At 56.4% G+C, this 25,453-nt stretch overlaps 2 protein-coding genes across 2 annotated transcripts in view; one reads left to right on the top strand and one right to left on the bottom strand.

Moving 5' to 3' along the window:
• Nucleotides 1-19,173, top strand: part of COL8A2 (collagen type VIII alpha 2 chain) — a 32,394-nt gene extending 13,221 nt beyond the window's left edge. Inside the window, exons 2-3 of the mRNA XM_082777266.1 lie at nucleotides 8,648-8,827; nucleotides 14,131-19,173. Of these exons, the coding sequence (XP_082633392.1) occupies nucleotides 8,665-8,827; nucleotides 14,131-16,052 (2,085 nt within the window). The 5' untranslated portion in view covers nucleotides 8,648-8,664 and the 3' untranslated portion in view covers nucleotides 16,053-19,173. The remainder of the gene's footprint in view (nucleotides 1-8,647; nucleotides 8,828-14,130) is intronic.
• Nucleotides 19,174-20,031: 858 nt separating this feature from the next.
• ADPRS (ADP-ribosylserine hydrolase) lies at nucleotides 20,032-25,223 on the bottom strand (the record flags this gene model as incomplete). Its single annotated transcript, XM_082777546.1, has 6 exons — nucleotides 20,032-22,041; nucleotides 22,607-22,707; nucleotides 22,787-22,971; nucleotides 23,078-23,285; nucleotides 24,112-24,208; nucleotides 24,956-25,223. 6 exons carry the CDS (start codon nucleotides 25,221-25,223, stop codon nucleotides 21,749-21,751), a joined length of 1,152 nt encoding a protein of 383 aa, XP_082633672.1. The 3' UTR covers nucleotides 20,032-21,748.
• Nucleotides 25,224-25,453: the final 230 nt, after the last annotated feature.

Here is a 25,453-nt window from a genome sequence, read left to right as displayed (position 1 = left end):
AAAGAACATAAACTAAGCTAATGTCTGAGCGCCGCGCACCCGATCCCCTCGCCGGGGCGTGAGCGCGTTTGAAGTGCGGCCGGCGCAGACTGGAAGGGGGCAAGAGGGGAAACCGGGGCGGGCATTTTGGTGCTGAGCCCCGTGTAGGGGCACGGAGCAAGGCACGGGGCTCAGCAGAGGGGCTTCGAGCACCCGAGTGCAGCAGGGGATGGGGACGGTGGGCAGGGGGTGCCCCAGGGTGCTGGGGGCGCGGGGTGCCAAGGGCTCGAGCTGGGGCGGCAGGGGAAGAGGAGGGTGTTTGGGTCCGGCCGGAGGGAGCTGGATATTTTTTTTTAATTTTTAATGAGTTAATTGACAGAACGCGGAAAAGTCACATGCTTTAAACCCGTGAAATCCCCGAGCCAAGGCTGGGCTTGTCAGTCATTCTTGTAGGGCAAAGCCAGGGCAGGACCAGGCGAGGGGCCCCGTGGTGTGGAGGGGCGCAGCCTCCGCTCCTCCCGTCCCCCCCAGCACCTCCTGTCCCCCCCCAGAACCTCCCGTCCCCCCCAGCACCATCCCCACAGCCCACACCATGTCCCCAACCCCGCTGCCACCACACCTGAGACCCCGGGCACAGGGTGGGCGATGGCAAATGGGGCTCCCGAGCACCCCACCAGGGGGATTTGCTGGGTGCTGCGTGCGGGGAGAGGATGGGTGCAGGGGGAAAAGGGTGGGTGCGGTGCCCCCAGAGGTGAAATGGGGCTGTGGGGCTGTGGGATGGGGACCCTGGGGACGGTGGCTGCTGGTGGGGCCGGGCAGGGCCGCGGCACCTCCCTGGCAGGTAACCCAATCCCTCCCCGCCGCCCCCCGCCCTCCGCCCCGCTGCTGAGCAGCAAACGCCGCCGAGGCTCCCAGTCCTGAAATTTATTTTAATGTAAACCTAGCTCTGAGGCAGCTTTTTCTCATTTTTAAACTATTTCATATCAATCCTTGGCCTGACATTTGTTTTCTTTGAATTTGGTGGGGAGCGTGGTCTGCATTGCTGAGGATATCTCCTCAGGAATCTTGGCAGAGGCCGCACCGTATCTTTGAAGAAACGGCAAATGCAAAACAGAAGGCAGATATTAGAGGAGCACAAACAAGATTTTCCCCGTGCTCACCCCAGAAGCAGCACAGCAGCAGTGGCACCGGGGACTCAGTCCCCAAGGGACACCCCATGGGTGGCACCGCAGCTCCCCGGGCACGGGGTGACCCCGCTGCACCCCCAAACCCCAGGTGGGGTCGGTGGCCCCGACACTGGTGGCACTGCCCCAGGTTTTTTGGGTGCCATCGGGTCCCCAGCACCTGTAGCAGCACGGCACGAGAGGAAACGGGGATCAAAGGGCCCAGCAAAAGCAGGGAGCCGGGATTTCAGACCCGTGACATTAAAATAAAAGGACTGTTAGGATCAACACTGAAACGCAGTTTCCCATCCCAGGCAGCCAGCCTCGCTGTCAGAGAGCTGGGAGGATTATGTACTTTGGCATTTCACACCCGAGAATCGGTTTTCACGGCAGCTCACAAATTTGCTGTCGTATCTGGGCGGCCAGGAGAGCACCAGAACACGGACGAGGAGCGCGGTGGTGCTGAGCCTGGAAAAATAACCAAGTGGGGATGCCAGGACCGTGCCAGGACCATGAGGAGCCCACCAGTGCCACCAGAGCCACGGGGCACGAGGAGGAGCAGCCTGGGCTCTCGGTGCCCCCAGCTCCATCCCTGCCATGGCACAGGCAGTGCGCATCCATCCTGTGCTGTGGCTGATGGCTCTGTGCCACAAACCAGAGCCACCAAGGAGGTTTTTGTGAGCTCGGGGGTGATGAAGGGATGTTGTTGTCCCAACAGTGCTTGGATCCAGACAAGGAGAAGCTCCCAGACTCGCTCCCAAGGATCGTCCTGCGGAGCAGCCGCTTGCTGCTTAGATCCTAACGCGGCGAGGAACGAGGGGCTGTGCGCCCTGCCCGCCTTCTCCCCCACCTCTGCCCCCAGCCGCTGTCCCTGGAGCAGCCCCGATGTCCCTGGCTCTTGGCAGCAGCTGGGCAGCCCTGGTCTCCTCCACCCCCAGCCCCAAATTTCGCCCCGGTGATGGGTTGTGGGGTGCTGAGGACAACACTTTGCTTGCCGTGGGTGCAGCTCGGAAGGACGGGAGGAGATGCCCAGCTGTGGCCACGCTGATAATTCTCCATCATCCCCCATCGCGGGGCTGCCCTGAGCACCCTGCTCCTGTGCCCCGGGCATCAAACCCTCACGTGCAGCCTCGGTGCCACCCCTGGGATACTCCAGAAACCGACACAGCTCATCCTGCTGAGACTGAATGTGCTTGCTTTGATTTATAAAACACACAGAGGAATAAAGCCCTCTGGAGGAGGAGGGCAGAGCTCCAAGCCGCCTTGCCCCGCGGTGCACTCTCTCCAACCAGCACTCAGCCACCACGGCTGGGCTGCGGCTTTGGCCAGGGCCCGGCTGAGCGGCCGCGGCTCTTCCCACCAGCCACTGGCCCCAAAAAGCCCGGCAGCTTTGAGTTCCCACCCTGGGCAATGTTGGAGACCTTGGCACATCAGGATACAGCACAGAAATCTCCCCCGGGGATGCGCGGGCAGGTGCAGCGGGATGCAGCAGGTGTAGGGGATTTGGAGAGGCACGGGGCTGATCCTGCACGGGGCTGTGTGCGCCTTCGGTGTGGTGCTGCCCTAACTCCCTCAGCGCACTCACGAGGGGTAAATAATGAAATAATGAAATGCCCCTGAAGACCCCACGCTGCTCGGTGGGGCTGGGCTCCCCAGCCTTTGCAGATCCCTTTGTGGTGTCCCCGTGTGGGATGGGGCAGCGCAGGCTGCGCACCCAAAGGCTCCAGTCGGGTCCACAGCTCATTACCAAGCCGGTGACCCCAACACGAGGCCATTTTCAACGTCTGTGGCTCGTGGCCTCTTGCCTGCAAATTCCCTGCCATGGGAATCACTGGGCTTGGCAATTCCCAAACCCAAAAGGTTTGAAACCCTGCTTCTGTGAGGGACCCGCGAGGACACGGCCGTGCTGGTCCCCATGGACCCTGCGCAGTCCCTGCAGTGCCTTGCAGAGGGCTGGGTGCTGCAGCTGCCACCACCCCACGCTGTCCGTGCAGGTGCTGCATGGCACGAGGCAGGGACACCATGCGCTGGCATCACCGACCTCACCGCGTGCCCCGGTGCTTGGCTCACCCCGCACCGTCCTTTCATTTTTTTGGGAAGGGCACCATCCCCCCGGGAGAAGGAGGAGGAGGAGGAGAGGGGAAGAAGAGGGGAAGGAAAAAAAAGAATCCCCACAAAAATGTCTTCATAACAGGAAACGTCTCATAAAATACCTGTGGTTTGGCATGTGCGATCCGACTGGTCAAACTATGCACCTGGCAGGCAACCCTGCTATTAATGCTGCGCAGTCTGGTATTTCGGTGGGGCTGCAGCTCGGAGGGGGAGGACGGGAGCGGGAAGCTCGGGAAGCAGGAGCCCTCCGAGGGGCTGGGTGCAGGGGAACGTGCCCGTCGGGTCCCACAGGGGCTGGAGCAGCCCCGTGAGGGCTGAGACCCCGTCTGCAGCACCCAGGGGTGCGTTGTGCCAGGCTGAGCCTCCAGCAGAGCGTGCGGCTCCATGCCCGGCTGCAGAGCAGCCCGAGCACGCTGCTGTTAATTACTGCTTAATTACAGCAGGTCAGGGCGCTGGGGTTGGCTGAGCACCTCTGGGCGAGCTCCTGGTGCCCCCAAAAGCGGGCTCCTGGTGCGGTGAGACCTGGGGAAGGGCTGCAGCACTGACAAACACCCCGAGTGTGCTGCCCGGATCCATCCTGGGGCTGCGGGTGCTGCTTCCAGGCTGGGCTGGCCAGGAAACATCAGCCACCGCTGCGTGCAGCGATCGCACAAAGGCCGTTTGTGAAGAGCCTTGTGAGAGCAGAAACACCAAATTTCTTCAGGTTGGGGCCCTGCTTTTCCGTGCTGACCACGTCCACGCCTGAGCAGATGCGGGGCTCTCTGCCCAGGTCTCCAAGCGCTGTGGTGCTGCTGAGGCAGGGGGTGCGAGGAGCCGTTCCCCGGGGATGGCTTCGTCCTGCGCGTCAGCAGCGATCAGCCCGGGGCTCCGCCGCGCTCAGCAGAGGAGTTTTGACAGCTGGAGGTGAGGGATTAAGCCCTGAGCTGTGACCTGCGGCGGGCTCACGCCTCGCTGTGCCGCGGCACGCACACGCCGAGGGGCATTAATCCGCCTTAGCTGATCCCTGACCCGGTGGCTGCGGGATCAAGCGGCGGCAACGACCCCATCGGCAGCACCCCGGCTCCAGGCAGGATGAACCACGGGCACCGGGCGGCGTGCGCAGCGAGCAGCGTGTGCTGGAGCAGCGTGCACCACGTGCATCCCCGCTGTGTCCCAAAAATCAGCCTGGCACCCCCGGGACATCGCCGCCGGGGCAGGGTGTGCTCCCCGCACACTCTGCGCTCTCCGCACGCCGCACATGGCTCAGGCGTGTCGGGAGGCGAGTCAAGACAAGAAGTACCCAGCTCGGGGTTTGCAGAAAGCTTTTTAGCAGCTGTGTGCAAACCAGCTGTTTTATGGCCGGCGCAGCGAGCGGAGTCTGGCTTCCTACAGCCTCGTGTTGTGTTCCTACAGCCCTCAAACTCCTCCCGTCGCAGCCGTGCCAGCGCCAGCCCCGCTCCCCTCCTGCTCCCCAGCTCGGCCGCGGGTGTCCCGAGCTCCACGGGTGCCAGCCGCCCGAGTGCCCCTGAGGTTGTTATTAACACAGCGGGGGTTAATTAGCGCAGAGCCCCAAGCTCGGGGGTTAATTTGGCTGCAGCTCCTGCAAGGATCTGAGTGCTACAGATGGACATAGTTGCTGCCCACTGGGCGATGCACCGTGCCGTGCCATGCCGTGCCGTGCTGTGCCATCCTGTGCCAAGCCATGCCATGTCGTGCCGTGCCATAATGTGCCGTGCCAAGCCGTGCCACGCCATGCTGTGCCAGCTGTTGGGGCCAGGCGCAGCACTCCCAGGGTGTCAGGAAGCTGCGTGCAGATGGGGTGGGGTGTTTTTTTTTTTTCTTCTCGACAAGGAAAATGTTTTCTTGTTCCCTCTGATGAAGGGCGGGCGAGGCTCTGGATCCGTGCGGCGCGTACAGCAGCTTTTGGATCGGATCAGGTGTCATGCATTTAAGGACTCGCCCGTGCCAAGACTCTCCCCGCGCGCTCCTGCGCTGCGCGGCCGAGCCGCTGTGCGATGCCTTTGGCTTTCGCAGCCCGGCCTGCGGAAATAACGTGCTCGCTCCCCCTCTCAATAGCTCACTTTTCGTTTTCGACTCGTTTTATTATTATTTTTAAAGCATGTGTAGCGCAAACCAAATCACCTACCTCCCGCTGGAGTCGGTCCAGCCCCGTGTTGAGCTTGGAAAACCTCCCTGCTTTCTTTTTTATTGTAAATGACCGGAGGATGGAGCGGCTCGATGGGACACGGCGGCGTCCAAGCCCGCGCCGCCTCCAGCCCACCCACGCGCGCCGGCTGCTCTCTCGGTGCTTTCTCTTCGTGCATTTCGCAGCGGGGTGCCCGTGCCGTGCCCCAGGTGCTCCCAGTGCGTGGCACGGGGATGGTGACGGGGACAGGGTGGTGACAAAGCTGCAAGGGGCTTGGGAACGCGGCCGGGGCTGGCATGGCCAGAGGTTTGGACTGGGGACAGCGTTGATGGCGTTTTTACTGCTGGGTTTAAACAAGTTCTCCGCTTTACTGACCTTCAACCGCAGTCACAGATCCCCTGTGGATCACATATATTGACTTAAAAAATAATTAGTGTCGAAGCGAGCGGGTGCTGCGCCCGCCTGCCAGCCCCAGCCTTAACATCGAAAGAGCAGGGGCCGTAAATCAGCTGCGGCCGCGCGAACAAGCCCGGGGCTGTGCGCGCAGGGGAGCGCACGGCTGCAGCTCTCTGCGAGCGGGGCCGTGCCGGGGGCTCGGACACGGGGCCGGGAAATGAAAGCAGAGAAGGTGCCGGGATTGCACCGCCGCTGCCGGATCCGGCCCCCGTGCCGCTCGCCCCTGCCCTCTGCTTGGCCAGCACAAGGCTCAGCCTGTTCCTGGCGCGGCGGGGGCTGCGCTCCCCCAGCCCTGGCGCTGCTGTGAGAACAAGGTGACATTTCTTGTCTCGTTTCTCGTGCTCTAAGTGTGAGACTTTTTTTTTTTTTTTTTTTTCGATATTTTTTTTTTTTTCCCCCTCCGGTGCTTTCATTGCGTGCCAGGGGTTTTTAACACGTCTGCTCGCACGGTGCCAGGGGAGCAGACACTTGCACAGCTAGCGCGGCGGCGGCGCGCTCTGAAGCCGTGCCAGGGGTCTCCGCGCCGGGCTGGCCGCGCACCCGCTGCTCCGGAGCCCGCTCCCCACCGCCAGCCCCTTGGTGGGGGGGGGGACGACAGCACGGCTTGGCTGAGCCCCCTGAACGCACCCCCTTTATAAACTCTCCGGCCCCATCTGCTCCTGCTGGGCTTGTTTTTCCTGGCCGGGGAGGTTGTGCTCCAACTACTGTACGGCGCGGGGACAGGCAGGGGATGGTGGCTGCTGGGCTGTCCCCATCCTGTGGTGCTTGGGGGCAGGAGGGGCTGTGCCACGGACCCGCGGAGCCCCCAGCACATCTCCCCTTCTCCAGGTGGGACAAACAAGCCCCCCGTGCTGTCCCTGCCAGCTGCAGATGGTTTGGTCCCCAACCACTGGCCCTGTGGGATTTTTGGCCCCCCGGCGAGCCAGCCAGCTCGTGGCGGTGCCTTCAAGGATGGACACATCGCAGGGCTGCTAAGAGTGATTAATTACTTAACGCCGGAGATCTCAGGCATGAAAGAGCCTCTTCTTAGCCATGCTGTGCACACTCGATCCATCAGACCAAACTCCAGACGTTGCCAGTTTATTAAGTCACTGCCCGGGGGCACCGCCTATCGCAGGGACTCCAGCGGCCGGTGCCTGCCTTAAGCCACCTGCGGGGTCCCAGGCCAGGTCTGCAGCCCCGCAGCCCCCTCGGGAGGACAGGTGAAGCCACCTGGCCGGATTAATGGAGATCATGGGCGAGCTAAACCCCATCCGGAGGTGCTTCATGGCCACTTATCTCGGCCACAGAGCTGGCTGCCTCGATTTAGCACCCGGTACCCGGTGAGACCGCAGCTGGAGCCAAGCAGACAGATCGCCGTGACCACCATCCCCATCCCCCTTCTCTCTTTGGCTCCAGGTGCTGCTGATGGTTATGAGGTGTCCCAACACCCGCAGCTCCTCCTGCCCCAATCACCCAGTTGGGGATTGTCCCCATTGCCACAGCCCTGGTGGCACTTGGTGGCACTCGGGCTGAGCTGTGCCGAGGCGCTGCTCCCGCGGTGTGGGCTGCTCAGAGCAACAGGGAGCATCCCATGAAAGCTCCCGAACCGAGGGGAGGAACAAGCCTGAGCAAAGCCCAAGTGGCAGAAAAGAGAGATAGGAAATGAGGGGAAGGGATGGAGTCAGAGCCAGAGGCACGGGGGTCATTCCAGGTAAGGAAAACAAATAAATAGCTGATTCAGGATTTTGTTCTCCTCTTTTATTTAGCAGAAACCATATTTTTACAGCTGCAGTCCCTTAAAAACGGGATTTTTTTCCCCCCTTAAACAGACCCCTGTAAAATAATGCTTCATAAAAATAAGCGTTCCTCTTCTAAACCCCACAAACAATAAGGCCAACAAGGTGCTCGCTCAGCAGGGTCCTGCTCGTGCCCCCAGCCCCGGCAGCACACGAGGCTTCCACCAACCTGCCAAGCGCTTGCAGCACGGGGAGCAATCCCACGCCAGGGCTCCCTTTACTTAATTTGGTTTAATTAGATTTCAGCTTATTTATTTATTTTTCCCCTCCGTGCTGCAGCTTTTTTTTTTTTTTTCGCTGCTGTTTCAGCAAAAGCGATCCAAGAAATTCCGACCAAATCCCGGCGCGCTGCAGCCCTGTCCCTGCCTCCCCGTCGGGGAGAGGCGAAGGGCTTAATTCTCATTAATTACCACCACGGGTCAATTATTGCGAGGAGGAGGAGAAGAAAAAAATACAACAGCCAAGCTCTTTGGCATCACGTGTTGTTTAAGCTTCTGAAAATAAACCTTCTCCGCAGATCAATCCGTTCGCAGCTCCACACATGGGGCTGGCACAGAACATGCTGCTAGAGGAAAGGTGTATTTACAGAGGGTGTTTATTTTAAATAAACAGGCTCTTAAGGCTGAGGCTGCTGCTCCCAAACGCTGCAGCCCTCCCCGGGGCTTTCCCAGCCAAGGGACGGACCCAGCCTTTGCTCTCCGAGCGAGCTCCTGGTGCTGTGCACGAAGCACCACAGCCAACCCTGAGCGTGGTGAGGTTTGGGCTCTGACCTTGCAGTTTGGGGCTGCTGGAAGCTGCCTGGGCAGGCAGGGCTCTGCTTATGGCACAGGATCCGTGCGTTTATCCTGCATCCCCCAACTGCTGCATGTCGGGAAGGGGAACGCTTCCAGGGGCGCACAGAAAGGGAATTTCGGGTGTCCCCGCTCCCCCAGGACCCTTCCTAGGGCCTTGGGCGCACGCTCCCCGCTGATCCTTGTGGGGTGAGGGGTGGAAATCGGGCTCGGGTCCCCCCCTCACTGCCATTTCGTCCGCAGGAGCGGCGCGGGCCAGGATGCTGCCGGACGCCGCGGTGCTGCTGCTGCTGCTGCTGGTGGTCGGCCTTCGCTCGGTGGCAGGAGGAGGAGCGGCGGGCTACGCGCAAGTGAAGTACATGCAGCCCATGGTGAAGGGGCCCCTGGGACCCCCCTTTCGGGAAGGCAAAGGGCAGTACCTCGGTAAGGGACGCGCTCGGCACAGGGTTGGGAGGATGGGGGGGATGAGGCTGCTGTGAGACTGGGGGACTGCAGCATCCCACAGCATCCTACAGCATCCTACAGCATCCCATAACATCCCACAGCATCCCATAGCATCCCATAGCATCCCATAGCATCCCGCAGCATCCCACAGCATCCCGCAGCCACCAAGCGCTTCCCCATCAACCCCAAGCCCCAGGGGCAGCCCCCTCCCAGCGGGTGCTGCCCTGCAGATTGCTCTCTTTCTCCCCCAAAAATGAAATAAGACCAGGGGATGACAGCATGGAGAGGCTGAGCAAAGCCCTTGCTGGGGCTGGGGGAGTTTCCCAGTTTTTGCCCTGCTTGCATCCCTTGGGGTGCTCAGTCTGGGTGCTCATGCACAAAGCAGCCCCACAGCCCTTTGCTCTCCTTTTCCTCCTTTTCTGCACATTTTCCAGTGGCTTTGGGGCTCGTGCCCAGGCACGGGAGCCCTGACACTCGCTGTGTCCCTCTCATTGCTGTTAAACCCAAGCCATCCCCACAAGGCTTTTTTTTTTCCACTCCTCCACCTATTCCGTTTTCCCTGCCTGCGTTTTGCACCAGCTGGGAAAGGAAAGAGGGCCAAGGCCCAAGCTGGGAGACCCAGCCCAGCACGACGAGGGTGAGAGAGAGTGATTTCCTCCTCCACACGTGTTAAATCAATCCCCACCAGGCAACATGTGCCGCTCGGAGGGGCAGAGGCGCTGAGGTCATTGCTCGGAGCCGCCAGCCCCTCTGCTGCGCTTCCAGCCGAGCTGCAGCCTTTCAGAACCGCCGGCCCCGAGCCACCCTGCCTGCACGCCCTGCTGGAACATCCTGCCTGCACGCCCTGCTCGCACGCCCTGTCTGCACGCCTTGCCTTCACACCCTGCCTCCGTGCCCTGTCTGCACGCCTTGCCTGCTTGCACGCCCAGCCTGCACTCACACCCTCCTTGCACGCCCTCCTTGCACACCCTGCCCGCCCTGCAGCGCCCCAGTGCCCGCCTGGGGCTTCCTTTGTGCCCTGGTGCCGAAGCTCAGAAGCGTCACCATCAGATCCCCAAAGCTGGGGGTTATTAGCTTGTGCTAATTACACACCCCCTCTGTAAAATTAAAGGTGTTGAGTGTGGCCACATATCTCCGAAACTTCTTGGCTCGTCTGCCAAGGGAGCCCCCAGCACCTCCATGAGGTGCCCGTGGCTGTCGTCACACGCCGGGTGATATCAGCACTTCGAGAGGGGGGCAGATGGGGGGCACCGAGCCCTCTCCCTGGTACCCACACGGTGCTCCTGCTGCTCTCCTACAGCCAGCACCACGGGATGGGCATCGCCACGGGATGGGGCAGGTCCCTAGGGTGCCCGGTGGCTCTGCTGCGGGGGGTGCAAGCATCAGGGGGACCCCCCCCAAAGGCTCTCCGAGACCCAGACCCTCCTGGGAGCTGAAGTCTTGGCTCTGGGAGGAGAAACCGGAGAAGGTTTGGCTGCCGGTGGCTGATTTACTGCCGGGCTGAATGGCTTATCAGGAGTTCAGCTCAGCACATATGTCAGAAAACACACAGCAAAACCTGGAGCCGAGGCGCGCTCGGAGCCCCCCCTCCGCTCCCTGCCCCCTTCCCAGCTGTTGTAAAGCTGCTCCCTGAATCCCAGCCAGAGACAAAACCTTCCAGCGCAGCCTCACCAAAGAGCAGCGTTTCAGCTGCTGATGGGCCGGGATTCAAATATCTTCTCCCTGCTGCTTTTCCTTTTTTTTTTTCCTCTTTCTTCCTATGCGTCTGAGCGGCTCGTGCTGCCTCCGAGCCTGCTGGCCGTGGTGGAGCAGCGAGCACTGATGCAGGCTGGGCTGATGCAGGGCACAGCAGCCTCACGGGGTGAAAAAGCGCAGAGAGCACCCGGGGAGCTCCCGCTGAGGCTGGCGGCCCCGCTGTAGGATGGAGGAACGGGACCCTAGTGGCCCTCACCCTCCAAAAACCCCATGGGGAAAAATGGGCAGGGGGCCACACGAAGCCATCCGGGGATGCCGGTGCCTCCCGCATCCCATGCAGCTCCCAGCTCTGCTTAACCTCCCCTTGGCAAAGCAAATCCCTGCTGGCCCCCTGCCCTGCTCGGGGCTCTCAGCTGACTCGCCGCGACGGCGCAGGGCCGTGCCGGGCCCCCGCTGCCCCCCGAGCTGCCGGGACCCCTGCGGCCCCCTGCTGCTGCCCCAGGCTGGCCCCAGGGGGGCTGGGACCCCCGCCTGGGGGGCTAGAGCCAGCCCCAGGGCTGCAGGCACTGCCTGGCCTGCTGGTGCCATCTAGTGAGGACAGAGCTGCTTTCCTTGGGGTGCTGGATTGATTTTTCTGCACCCAAACTGGGCTCCTGGCTGCAAGGAGGCAGCTCTGGATGGCTGACAGCAGGGCTGGGTGCTCACCCTGTGCCTGGGCTTCATCTCTCCTTTCCAAACATCCCATCTTCCCAAACACATCCCTCCTGCCCAAACACATCCCATCTTCCCAAACACATTGATATGAGCTGTTTTAAGGCCATTGCGAAGTCGTAGCCCCATGGACAGCCCCATCCACCCTCCTGCCCCCAGCCCCACAGAGAGCATGAGGCCTCTTTGCCCGTTCATCCCCGCAGAGCAGGGATGCTAACATCATTTAAGCAGACATTTGCATGGTTGAGTTTATTTTGTTTTGGTTCAGAAGGACGTTCATGGCTCTTCTGTGCATGATGGCTGTCCCAAAGGCCCTGCCCCAGCAGCCCCCAGCTCGTTGCCACGTGTGGGCCGTGCTCAGTGAGGCGCCCGAGGCTCCCCCTGCAAGGGGCACAGTTTTAAAGGAAAAACATGGTTTTATGAGGGAAATAGGCCTGGACTGCCAGCAGACAGGCACAGCAGGAGCAGCTGGGGCAACCAGGCCTGCAGCACCTCGGCTCGGGGCACTGGTAGGGTGCTGGATTATTCCTCTGATGGCCGGGTTCCTCCTCCCGGGATGAAGGCAGCACCAGGGGATGCAGGACCCACCGGGCGATCCCCACGCTCCTCAAGAAGCTCCCTGGTGCCAAGGCGAGGGCTGGCGGAGGCCGTGCCTGCCCTGTCCCCTCCCTGCTACCCCAGCTGGCTCTTTGCATTAGCATTCGGGGCAGCTTTGTTCATGCTTCGAGGGGAACACACAACCCCATGCTGCTGCCGTGAAACGCAGAGCTCGGAGACATGCGTCTGTGGTAAGACATGGTCTTTTGAAATAGGATACCGCCGGGGCTGCAGTGGCCCAGTTTCTCCCTGCTAACGTCCCCGGTTTGGTTTTCCCGTCTGCTTTTTTGGCCGCCTGCAAGTTGGCAGCTCGCGCCTGGCGTGGTTCTTGCGCTGCCTTGTGTGAGTGTGTGCGCACACTTTTCCCTTCCTTCGTGGGCTCAGCTGCGGAGCCTTGTTCTGATTCCATGCAAAATGACCTAGAAAACTAATTCTTTTCAAACCATTGCAAGAAAAGAAAAAAAAAAAAAAAAGAGGTGGGGGGGGGGAAGTGGAGGAGGAGAAAACACATTGAAATAATTTTCCGGAGAAAAATTTTTCCAGAATTCAAACCCCAGAAATCTGCTTCGGTGCAATGCTTCACGTCTCCCTTGCCTTCTTTCCCACACCGTTTTCTGGGGTGAGGAGCAGGAGGCTCGCAGAAATCCAGTGGCAGTGTCATGACAGACAAGTATTTCCTTAATCCAGGCTGCCAAGTGACCTCTGTTATAGCTGAGGAGGAGTGGGCCAGGCTTTGATATGTAGATAAGCTGTGAAAATGTTTCCATTACCGAAAGAAAAACAAGCACCAGGCCTGGAGATGGCCAGAGCTAATTGCTGAGCTGGGAAAGGTGAAGCTGCTGCGGGCGCGCTGGGAGCCGTGCCTGCTGCTGCTGCTGTTGTGCTTTACACGTGTCCCAAACCTCCCCTAACCTCCTCCTGTTGATTAAAGACACCAAAGGTGGGCAGGTGATGGTGCTACGGGTGCTTTGGGAGCCCCTCTGCCTCCTCCAGCAGCACCAGGCTGGGGCACGCAGCGACCAGTTCAGCTCTGTTCTTCCTTGGGTTTGGTTAAATTTTGCCTGAGGCGTCGAGGCCCTTTTCTGTGCCCTTCACCTTTCTCACCGTAGCCCCATGTACATACGGCTGCCAAGCCTTTCCTTCGTTTCGAGCTTCCCAAACGAGAGCTCATGGCATTTGGTGTTTCTCACCCATTCCCTGCCTCACGTGGGAAGCGACACCCTGCCTGGGCTAGCCTCAAAGCGTGATTTATGCTCACGTCTGCGCTTTTCGCGCTGAGCTGCGGTGGGCATGTAATCTGGCTCGCCTCGGCTTTGTAGTCTCTCAGCCCATTAGTTTCTTTCTTATATCCGTTTGCAAAAGACCTCTATAAATTCTTTAAATGTCAAGTGGTTACGGCCTGTTCCCAGCTGGGCTGACTCACTTGGATGCAACCGAGGTTGCGTTTCCCTCGCAGCTATTGGCTTTTCCTCCCTCCTCAGCGCTTTTTTCTTTGTAAGTTTTTCTCTACCTCGCTGGACACGGGAGCTGAGCCAGAGAACGCCGCTGGCATGTCTTAACGGCTACACGAATCGCCTCCCTGGTCTCTCGAGTACACGCAAGAGGTTTCTTTTGAATCCCAAAGGAGACAATCAAGCGTAGGTCTCCGGGGCCCTGGCCTCACGGGATGGGGTAGAGGGATTATCTCCAGTCCTGGCATCCTCCGTTGCCAGCTGAGCCCAGGCAGCAGCGGCCGAGTCCCACGCTGCTTTCGAGGCTGCTGGGAAGTGAGGCAGCGGGAGGTTTGAATCCAGCTCCTAAAAAAAAAACCCACAGCAGGTCATCACAAAACAGCGCTGCCAGAGCTGACAGTAATTGCCGGTCTTGTTGACACCCTCTGCGGAGGGACAGATGGAGCAAGGCTTCAATTAGTGCCTTGGACTCTGGCCAAGGTCTGGCCTCAAGTCTGCTGATGTGGTGGCCCAGGAAGCCACCGTGACCACGTTTAAATAAAACCATTTCTGGAGGAGGGCAGGCTTGCAAGGACCCGGTTGAGGGGAAGGCTCCCGCTCTGCGCAGCCATGTGCTCGCTGCAAAATAAATGTTAGCTGCTGACCTGCTGAGTTTTTTTCCAGCCCCAGCACTGACAGTGGCTGCCTTTGGCACCACACGCTGCTTGGGTGGGGGTGTCACTGCAAAATGAAGGTGCTGCTGGCTGCAGGCACCTGAACCTCATGGCTTCACATGTCCTCAGCCCACTGCTGCCCCCAGTAAAGCTCTGCGGTCTCCTCTCTCCACAGACATGCCGCCGCTGCTGCCGATGGACCTCAAAGGGGAGCCAGGACCTCCAGGGAAGCCCGGACCCCGTGGCCCCCCCGGCCCCCCTGGCTACCCAGGAAAGCCAGGCACGGGGAAGCCGGGCATGCATGGCCAGCCCGGACCTGCTGGCCCCCCCGGCTTCTCAGGCATTGGGAAACCCGGCATCCCAGGACTGCCTGGAAAGGCAGGGATGAAGGGGATGCCTGGAGCCAAGGGTGAACCCGGCATACGAGGAGAGCAAGGACCCAGAGGACTGCCCGGCCCCCCAGGGCTACCGGGGCCAGCCGGCATCTCGGTCAATGGGAAACCAGGCCCCCAGGGCGGCCCGGGGCTGCCAGGGTTTCGGGGCGAGCCTGGCCCAAAAGGGGAGCCTGGTCCCCGCGGAGAGCGAGGGATGAAGGGTGAAAACGGAGTGGGGAAGCCAGGGCTACCGGGACCACGGGGGAACGGGGGCCCTCCTGGCCCCGCAGGGCCCCCAGGGCCTGTTGGCGTTGGAAAACCCGGCCTCGATGGCCTGCCGGGTGCACCAGGGGAGAAGGGCGACATGGGGCCCCCGGGTGGGCCGGGGGTCAGCGGGGAGCCCGGCCCCGTGGGGCCGCGGGGGCCTCCTGGCATCGATGGGATCGGCATCCCGGGGGCAGCAGGGGTGCCCGGCATACAGGGCCCTATGGGACCGAAGGGAGAACCGGGCATCCGCGGCCTCCCCGGTTTGCCAGGCCCCACGGGCTACGGGAAGCCAGGCTTGCCCGGCCTCAAGGGAGATCGCGGCCAGCCCGGGGTGCCGGGAGCCATCGGTGATAAGGGGGAACCTGGTGTCGATGGCGAGCCGGGCGAGCCAGGCCCTGCGGGTGTCATCGGGCCACCGGGGCCACCGGGGTCCATGGGCCTGCCAGGCAAGCACGGGCTGCCCGGCTCCAAGGGCGATGTGGGGCCCAGCGGGCCCCCGGGAATGCCGGGGATGCGCGGTGACCAGGGCCCGAATGGCTTCGCAGGGAAGCCGGGAGTGCCGGGAGAAAGGGGTCTGCCCGGCTCACAGGGTCCCCCCGGCCCAACGGGCCCGAAAGGGGAACCGGGGTTCATTGGTCTCCCAGGGGTGCCGGGATTAACAGGCGGCCCTGGGCCAAAAGGGGATGGTGGGATCCCTGGGCAGCCGGGGCTGCGGGGCCCCTCCGGCATCCCAGGCTTGCAGGGACCTGCGGGTCCCATGGGGCCACAAGGGTTGCCAGGGCTCAAAGGGGAGCCCGGGCTCCCTGGGGCTCCCGGTGAGGGGAAAACGGGCGAACCCGGCATGGCCGGCCCCATCGGCCCTCCAGGAATGCCAGGAACACCGGGGCTGAACGGGCCACCGGGCCCACCGGGGCCACCCGGGCCACCGGGAGCACCGGGGGTGTTTGACGAGACCGGCATCGCGGGGCTGCACCTGCCCGACGGAGGCGTGGAGGGCGCCGTGCTGGGGAACGGCAAGCCGGGGAAGCCGCAGTACGGCCGAGGAGAGCTCTCCGCCCGCATCGCGCCTGCCTTCACCGCCATCCTCACCTCTCCCTTCCCAGCGTCCGGCATGCCGGTCAAATTCGACCGGACTTTGTACAACGGGCACAACGGCTACAACCCGGTCACCGGGATATTCACCTGCCCCGTATCCGGCATTTATTACTTTGCCTACCACGTGCATGTCAAAGGGACTAACGTTTGGGTGGCGCTTTATAAGAACAACGTGCCCGCCACCTACACCTACGACGAGTACAAAAAAGGCTACCTGGACCAAGCCTCAGGCAGTGCCGTGCTTGAACTCAAGGAGAACGACCAAGTCTGGGTACAAATGCCCTCAGACCAGGCCAACGGGTTGTACTCCACAGAATACATCCACTCCTCCTTCTCCGGGTTCCTGCTTTGCCCCACATAACGGCTGTAGGGCGCGTTTCCTTTTCACCCACTTTAGCCATAAACTGTCTTTTTTTTTTTTTTTTGATAAAAAAATGAATTAAAATTAATACAAAAAAGAAAAATCACTGGGAAGAACGCGCAAGCCGTTGTCGCGGGACCTTGCTTCACGCTGTTTGATCCATGAGTCAAGAGGGTAATCAGAAAGGAGACGACTTTTCTTTCTTTCTTTCTTTTTTAGGGGGATAGAGAAGGGAGGGAGGGAGCAACTTCCTCAGTAAAGTGTATTTGGAATAGATTTTACCCTAGTGACTGCACATCAAACACAGGAACTCGCTTGGGATGGCAAGGATCTGGCTGTGCAGAACATCGCTCTGCGACCCAGGGAGGGGAGTCTGGAAGACCAGACCCTCCTGGCCTATAATCAAGTGCCCTCGCTTCCCATTCAGAGCACTAGTCAAATAAATACAGCTGTTGTAATGGATGGTGTATTTGCTAGTCAACACAGAGGTCCTAGGCACTTAAGACAAATGCATACAGCACCAGAGATCCTTGATGGATTGAGAAATTTCCTTCCCAACCCATCAAATGCCCACGTTTCGGGCTCCCTGATGCCTATTTGTTTAGACTGTGCTTTGAGGGGGCCCGTCTTACTCCAGATTCAGTGTGGTTGGATTTATAAACAGAGAAAGTGGAACACTTTGCATAAGCACCTTCTTATAGTAAGTAAATATTATTTTTTAGCCTTCTCCCCCACCCCACCCCCAATCATCTTTAGGAATAAAACCATCCAGGCACTGCTTTTTGGGAGGACGACAGCCAGCCTGGTCCAGAGCTGATCAGGGAAGCTGGGACCCCTGTGATGGATGAACAACGATCCTCCCTCTTGTGTTAATTCATCTCCTGGCAAGCCCGAGGGCTCGTCCTGTCCCGTACATTTCTTTGCAGTCCAAAGACTTGACCTCACGAGTGTGTCATTCTCTGATGACGCGGGGATGGCACAAAAAGCCTGGCTTACAGTGCTGCTGGCCTGGTGTGACGGAAGGTTTAGTTCTGCTTTCTTCCAAGTGCCTCTTACGGACAACCTGCTTTCACTGCCTCACTACTCCAGGATGTGTAAGCTTTCACATTGGTATTTTCCCCCCTTCTCCGAGGACCTTTTTATTAAGAACCAGTGATAATTCTTTAACTTCCCATTCAGTCGTTTTACAACGGTGCTATTACCTACTTAACGATGTTATTTACAAGTCTAGTGCAATATGTGTCTGTAAAAGCGCGCCGTTCCGAGTGCCAATCTATGACAGGTTAAAAAAAATCACATTTGTCTGTTGTTACCACTTTTTGTCTCTCCAATGCTTGAAACATCATCGACCTAAATATGAGCTACAAGGATTTGGGGAAGGAACGCGCGGATTCTGACCACTTGGCTGCTCTGTCCTTTGCTAAAGGGAGTGATTGAGCTCTGCTGCTTCGCGGATTTTCTCATGGTAGAATAGTGATTGCCAGCCGCACTTAGAGTGAAGCAATTCTTCTCATCCCAGGCAAGTAGCACGCTGCTGAAGTTACCCCACAAGTTATACTGCGTGTCCCCCTACCAGGGCACATCCCTGAGAAAATGGCAACGATTTGGTCACCAGCTGAGCAACTCTTACCCTCACATTTTCCTAAAGCCTACTCCATGGCCAAAGAGAAGAGATGTAGCAAGAATGGGACTTGGGATTGTTCTCCAGATTGACTGTACAAGATATTTAAACAACTTTTTCTATTATTTTTTTTTTCCTTTGGTTGTTTTTTGTTTTGTTTTTCTGTAAGCCTGTCCCGTCTTTCTGTCTCTTGCCATCCAGGGCTTCCATTTAAAAACACCCCTATCCCTGAAATCAAGAAACACAAAAGCCTAAAATTGAAAGGCCAGCACTTGAGCTCCTGCCCTTCTGGGGCTGGCATCCCTCCGCCAGGATGATTTGACTCCACGGAAAGCTGCAAGTTGTGATGTGAGGAAGTTTTCTCAAGTTGAAACGCAGCCTGGGCGCTTCTGATCCCACTGGACGTTTTTAATTCCTGAGAGCAGCGAGGTGCCACGGCCACTTGGGTCCCGATCCCAGCTGGAGCAGGAGCCATACAGACAAGCAACCCTAAAATTAAAAGTGGAAGCTCGCTTTCTTCGAGCCCAGCCTTGGGAGGAGGGCTCTGGGACGAAGCCTGCGTCTCCTTTATCGACTTTTCTGTCCTGTGGAGAACAGCAACAGACTGGAGCTGGCAGCACGGGACACCCGCTGGGGTCTCGCTCCCTCTGCCAGGCAGCTCTGCGGCGGCGGGGCGGCGACATGCACACTACCTGCAGTAGGGTCCGCAGCTTCCACGTGCTCCCAGGTGCTCTCCGGGGTGGAAGCGTAGTCCTCTTCTTCGACAACACCATTTATTTATACTGTGCTCTAACCTACGTTCGATCTCGTTTTGTTCTGTGTTGTTTTATTCCGATCTTCTCGTTCTAGCTGGCAAAAAAAAAAAAGCGGCGACAAAAATACTCGCTGTAACCAAACCGAGTCAGTAACTCGTTCAGTGCTGTAGATATTGTTTTGCATTTCCACTTTCCCTTCACGTGCAGAGCATAAACCATAATCAACCTTTTGCAGCTGTATAACCTGTTACATTTACACAGTAATTGAAAGGCAGAGAGATTACATGCACATAGGCTAGAAAAAAACGATGCACGGGACGAGGGAGGCTGTTCACTAAACCAGATATCGTCAGGAAGATTTTTTTTTCTGGAGTACTGAGTACATGATATTCGCCAGCAGAAGGAATTATTTTCTGTCGTGTGTGTGAGCGCATGGGATTTTGGTTTCAATCGCAGTAATAAAAAAAAAAAGGTTGGGTTGGATGAAGTATGTCTATTGTTAATTATGGAAACTGCATTACAACATGCATTTTTATATACAAATTCTTACTATTTTTTTTAAATTTGCCTCTAGTATCTTCATTTCTAACCTAGTATATAGAGGTTTTTAGTTTTGTAAATACTTATTACATGCACTGTCTGTCATAGTAAAAGTTGGTTTAAAATGCACTCTTTTTGTGATCAGAAACTGGCCTTGTCTTCAGAACTAAAACTACAGTACTTGATTGTATTGACAAACCATCAATAAAACTTATTGTATAAAAGGTAGGCTCAGCTGTGCCTTTGTCCTACTTACCTTACCCTTCACTCCTTTGGACAGGCCCCCCAAAAGCAGCACGTGCAGGATATAAAAACACCTACAGGGCAGACCCTTATTAGAAGGGCACGAGCCGACAGCTTCCTTACACTCCCCACACACTTGCCACCGACTCCTGATGAGCACAGCCTCACCTGGTCCTGTCCCTGGCACCCCTGACACCCACAAAATCCGTTCACAGGGGTGATGAGGATTATGTCCTCTCCTAGCAGAGGAAACAGGAACGCAGCAGCACGGCCTCCAGGCAAATCACGTTTCACACACACGCTTTCTGTGTACGTTTCCCCAAGTCCAGCTTCAGCTAAATGATGAGGATTCTTTAAAACAGCTACAAAACCCTGGCAGAAACATAAATAAAACCATCTAATTGCCCAGAAGCCTGACCAGCTCTGTTCTCCAGCTCAGGAGGCTGAGGTCAGATGTTCCCCAGGGCAATGTCATGCCTGAAGCCCAGAAACAACTTTGTGACTTTAACGAAAAGACAGGAGCAGTGGCTAAATAACAAAGATAGCTGCATGATTTTATTTCTTTCCAAGAAAGTCAGAGCTGAGTGTTTTGGTATGCATTTAAATTCTGGCCTAAAATGAGCTGTATTTTTTAAACAGGAAACTTCTGTTCTTCATGAATTCCACACATTTAAAATTATAAAGCTCCTTTAAAGGGAAAATACCTTGTTTTAAATAACTCTGTGAATACGTCGACATCTCTGGCAGAAAAACGTGAAAAACCTGACATTTTACACCTCAGATCTGCAGCACAATATACAAAAGACCAAAATTCCACATGTTCTCAGAACAAGATATTCATTTATACAAGGAAAACCCATTAAAGCATCACACAGAAGACTGGCACTTGAAGGAAGCGGAGTACAGGAAAGCCTGGAATGACTATCACGAGCAGATTTTCCACACGTGCATGCGGTCTGACACACACAACAGCCATGTGCTGCTATCAGAAGGGAGTGAACTCCATTCGTGTACAACATTCACTTCCTGGTGTTACAAGAAATACTAGAGAGAGAACACAGAATTACACTGCCACATTCAAATTTACAAACATTTCCATATGATGACTGCTTGCCTCTTTTGTTTTTAATTATTGGAAAAACCTTTTCAGACGTGCCGTACACAAGCTGTTATTATTCCCTTTCTGACCAGCTCCATTTGGCAAAGGTTTTAAACTTGAAACCCTGGAACAACACAGCTTTGCTAGAATATTCTTGCCCCCCCCAATACCAGCCTCAAACCCTGAAATTCTTTTAAACTCTGCTAAGTTCTCTCCCAATTAACCTTCTTTCCCCTTTATTTTCAGATGATTCTTACAAAGTAGAGTTTTAAAGCTATGAGAATTAGCTCCTGCTCCCTGCTGAAGTCATTTTTTGTCGCTGACTGCAGCAGGAGCAAGAATTCAATCCTTGTGTGACACTGGGTTTCATGATGTACCTCCACCCCCAGATTTAGATAGCAATCTCTTGGTGCTCTGGACATAGGTAGGACAGGATTAAAAATGCAGGGTGAAAGGATTAGGAACTAAGGAAATGGCTGCAGAAATGTGAAAGTCAGTGATATAAGGGAACACAAAATGTAATAAATCAGGACAGCATCGGGCAGATTGCAGAGCACAGGACACCAAAGGGACAATAATTAGTTATGCCTTCTTCCAGCGGTAACAATGAGCCTACTGGGATTCTGTCTGCATGCACCAAAGGCAGTTCATGGAATCACAGAATGGCCTGGGTTGAAAAGGACCTTAAAGATCATCTAGTTTCAACCTCCCTGCTCAGGGGGTTGCCAACCACTGGAGCACGCTGCCCAGAGCTGCATCCAGCCTGGCCTTCAATGCCTCCAGGGATGGGGCAGTTCTTAAAATGCCACGAGCTATGCAGAGAAATCCCTTCTCCAATCTCTGGCACTTTTCATTTTGCTTTTACTGTAGCGAACATCCCTTTCTGTTCTCCTGCATCCTCACTGCACAGTACAGGTGGGAAGCATCCTGCCAGGCTCTCCCCTCTCATGCTGCTCTGATGACTCCCACCCACAGCCTTTAGCTGGTCAGTAGAGAACAAATCAGTGTTTCAAGAGGGGTGAGCAGCCTGTGAGAGCCACTGCTTGACAGAGCTAACAACTGAAGTGAAGGCCACGGCGTACAGAGCAAAACAGCAAAAGAGTCAGCGGGGTCAGACACCCACCCAGCAGTGACAAAGTGACATAGTGGCAGGAGGGTGGGACAAAGCAAGAAGCAGAAATCTTATGAAAACTAGACGCTCCTGTACTTCAGAGGAGAGGCACGCCACTGTCCAAGGCGCTGCATGCAGCCATTTCCCAGCTGAACTGGAAGTGAAGGGCACATCCCGTCTCTTCAAACCCCTCGGCTCACAGCAGATGTCTCTCCGATGGAGGCTCGCTGGTGTCTGCAAATGGCAGGGATCCCCCCCGAACTTTCTGACCAGAACAGCAGAGGATTCCACCTGCTTTGCCTTCTGCACACAAGCTCCCCTCGGGGCTCAGAGCCGCTGGCAGTACAGTTCATACAAGCTATTTGCCAGCTTCTGCGTCTCTTGAAAAGCTTCACAGCTCTGCTCCCAGCTTGGGGGTATCTGTTCCTCACCATAATAAGCCCCTGCAATGGCTCCTGCCATGGTGGCAATGGTGTCTGTGTCTCCACCCAGAGAGATACAGTAGATGATGGTCCTCTGCAGGTTGCTGTAGTGTTCAGGAATATCTGGGTCAGCTTCCATACAGCGCAAGAAGGAGTAAATTGCAGTAGGGACAGACCGCAAAGCTGCGATGCCATTGCCTGTTAAAAAAAAAAACACAAAACAAACAACAAGCACAATGACCTTTAGTGCTGCAGAACACTCTGGTCTTTTTTCCCACACAAGTACCTGTTCCCTTTTCATTGCAACATCCTAACACCCCATTGCCAGTTACTTTCTGTTTTAGTATTGCTGATTTTATCACGCCAAAGAGCGAAACTAAGTTTGCAGAACACTCCCCGTGTTCACCACTACCACTGCCACCCCGGAGACCAAATCACAGCCACACCAGCACGGGCTGGCAGTACTCATCCAACACGAAGATCTTACAGCCATTAAGACGAGGTCTTAGAATATTAAGAAACTTTACTCAAGATTGTTTTTCTTAGTCAGATTTTTTTTCCCAGCAATTCAGGGAGGGAGTCACAGGATCAGGACTCAGAGAATTACTGCCTGGAGAGCACACGCAGCCTTTCCAGCACACGCAGTGCCTGGCAGGCAGCAGGGGCCAAAGTGGTAGCCTGGGGGAGGACAAATGACCCTGGCTTACTGAGTCGGTCCTGCTTCCAGCTCTTTCCTAACACTAGTAGTAAGAAAGGTATTTACCTAATTCAAACAATACATCATCTTTGGGAACACTGCTGAGCTCCAAAAATTCTTTTATTTTCTTCAAGCGCCTTGAAAATGGTAAGTCCTCAAATCCCAGCCTGGAAACAAAAGCACAATGAGGAAGAGAGACTGAAAAGCCAGAACAAACTGTACACAGCAGTGTACACAGCTACTTACGCTCGGGCATCAGTAAGAGATTTATCATCTGCTTCTATGTCTTCCATGTGGCTAATGAGCTGCTCAAGGAAGGTTTCCTTGCTGAGCTCTCCCTGCAGGGCGAGATGCACTGCCAGGGCCTGCAGGATGGCCCCGTTGTAACCCAGGGAGTTGGCATGGGTTAATTCAGCACTGAGCTTTGCAAACTGCAAAAGAAAACACATCATTAGCAAAACTGAGAGACCACAGTGGGACTCGCCTGACAGCAGGGAGTCGTAGGGCCAGGGTGCCCAAAAGGGCCAAGAATCATACCTTCTTTACATCCTGAACATCAGAATAGGCAAGCGAAATGCCTGCCACCCTCATGGCACCGCCGTTTCCATAGGAGCCTTTCCCATTAAACTGGGCTCTTGCAGGTTCAAACACATCGTTGCACTTGGGGCTCAGGAGCTTCTTGAAGACGTTGACAACTGCCATCCCGTAGCCCCTGTTGGGTTCCTTCTTGTATTCCTCAGCAAACCTGCCACAATCAAGAAAGCATCAGTTACACAGGTGAGAAAGAATACAAGGGATACTTGGTCTGTTACTGAAGTTGCAAAGGGTTGTAAAAGGCACTTCATAGGGTGAATTAATAGCACATGGACAATCCAGTGACAGTCACGGTTCAACTGATTCACTTCTGCATGCAAAGAATCTCACTCCCAAAAATTGGTGTGAAAGGAGGAAAGGGTGTATAAACATCATCTTTCACAACCCACTTGTTTCCCTCTCAACTTTGCTTTGAAATAGAAGCAAACTGGAAACATTTCCCTGGGTCACAACCACAAAGAAAGTCTTTTGTTCAAGTTCAATGGAAGTGTTTTCTAAACAAATAAATGCTCTCCCCTAAGTGGAACCAAATGCTGCCAGGGCTGTGGATCCAAAAGGGAAATGGATCATAAACAAGCTGAAGCTGACCTCACTAATATTCACTAACTAAATTAAGGGAAGTACAAACATAAATAGCAACAAATTAACATGAAAGGAAATGCTTCTGAAATGTCTGAGCGTTATCTTTCACAAAGGTGGGTAAATGCACACGGCTGCAATACAGAATGGTAAAACAGCACGTCCCATACTGCTTAATTTCAAAGCTAATGATGCTGTATGTTCCAGGACAGCGCTAAGCACATAATAAATTACAGGATTAGCAATCACTCTTATTTTCTCTACAAATTAACAATGACTTTGCCTTAGCCCCCGTCCCCTTTTGCAGAAAATTACAGTGATTGCTTCACTTTAAGAAAGTCTTGCCATTGCTAGTGAATATCAACACCCTGGCCTCAGAAGCTGGCTGCAGTCCTTACCTCTTGGCCATGTCAACTTCGTCAAACTCCCTCTTGGCCAGCAGAGACTGCACCACAGACCTGCTCATGGCCGTGTCGTCTGTGTACGAAAGCGTTTCTAAAATAGAAGGTCAAAACATAACATGAGCGTCCAAGGGCAAGCTCCTGTCCTTCTCAGCTCCCAGCTCTTCCCTACTCTCCAAGGACCCCCTATCCGCATAGTTGGAGTTAAAAAGCTACCAGAAGACCGACAGCAACTCAAGCTCACTGCCCACAGCCATCAGAGCAGCAAGGCACAGAGCATGAGGGATGCGATCACAGCAAGAACAAGACAAAAAGCATTTTGAAGCAAATAAGATCCAAGACAAAATGTTTGGCGTTTCATAGGCACAGATGGACAAGTCAGAGATGTCTCTTTCTTGGGGAGTATACAGCATGCACTGACAAGCAGAGAAGATAAAGCACTGCTGCATTTAAGTTATACGGCAATAAAATTGTGCCACCAAGGTGCAGCGATGCTCCTGCACCCCAGTTTCACTCAAAAAACATCTGAGGGCCCTCAGCTTCACCTCCATGCCCAACATGTGCACGGGGACCAGGACACGGCCACGGGGAGCTGGGCACAGCTTCAGCAAAACCAGCCCCAAAAGGGAGGACCCGAGCCCCAAAAACGGGGACCCGAGCACTAAAGGGAGGACCCGAGCCCCAAAAAGAGGGACCCCAGCCCCACAGCACCGGGGTCCTGCACCCAGGCAGGGCTGAGGTACCCCAAGCTCCCCACGGTTGGGGTCTGCCCGGTGTGAGGGGATCTCGGGGGGCTCCCTCCCGGGGCCGGTCCCGGTCCCCCTCCCGCCGTTCCGCCCACCTCTGCGGGCGCTGCCGGGCGGTTCTCCCTCACCGGCCGGCCCGGGCGCCGGTTCCAAGCCGCGGAGGAAACGCAGCAAGTCGGGCAGCTTCACCACGCTCCTGCCCTCGAAGACAGCACCGAGGCAATCGCCCAGCAGCGCCCCGGCCAAGCAGCCCCGGAACCGGGCGGGACCGGGCCGAGGACGAGCCGCAGCCGCTGCCACCGGAGACCGACCCGAGCCCGAGCCCGAGCCCGGGCCAGACCCGGAGCCCGCCGCCGCCGCCATTTTGTCCCGCAGCGCCCCGCCGCCGGCACCAGCGGCCCCTGGCGGCCCGGAGGGGAGAGCGCTGAGAACAGGGGGCTGCGCTTGGGGGCTTCACAGGGCCCCTGGGGGCTGCCCATGGGATCACAGAATCATTAGGGTTGAAAAAAGCCTCCAAGATCACCCGTTCCAGCCACTACCCACTGACCGTGTCCCCCAGCACCACGTCCAACCTCTCCCTGAACACCCCCAGG

This window comes from Aythya marila, assembly GCF_965140915.1.
Source record: "Aythya marila genome assembly, chromosome: 22".
Taxonomy (NCBI): domain Eukaryota; kingdom Metazoa; phylum Chordata; class Aves; order Anseriformes; family Anatidae; genus Aythya; species Aythya marila.
The sequence above is the reverse complement of the archived record's forward strand: the minus strand, read 5'-3'. Positions and strand labels throughout refer to the sequence as shown.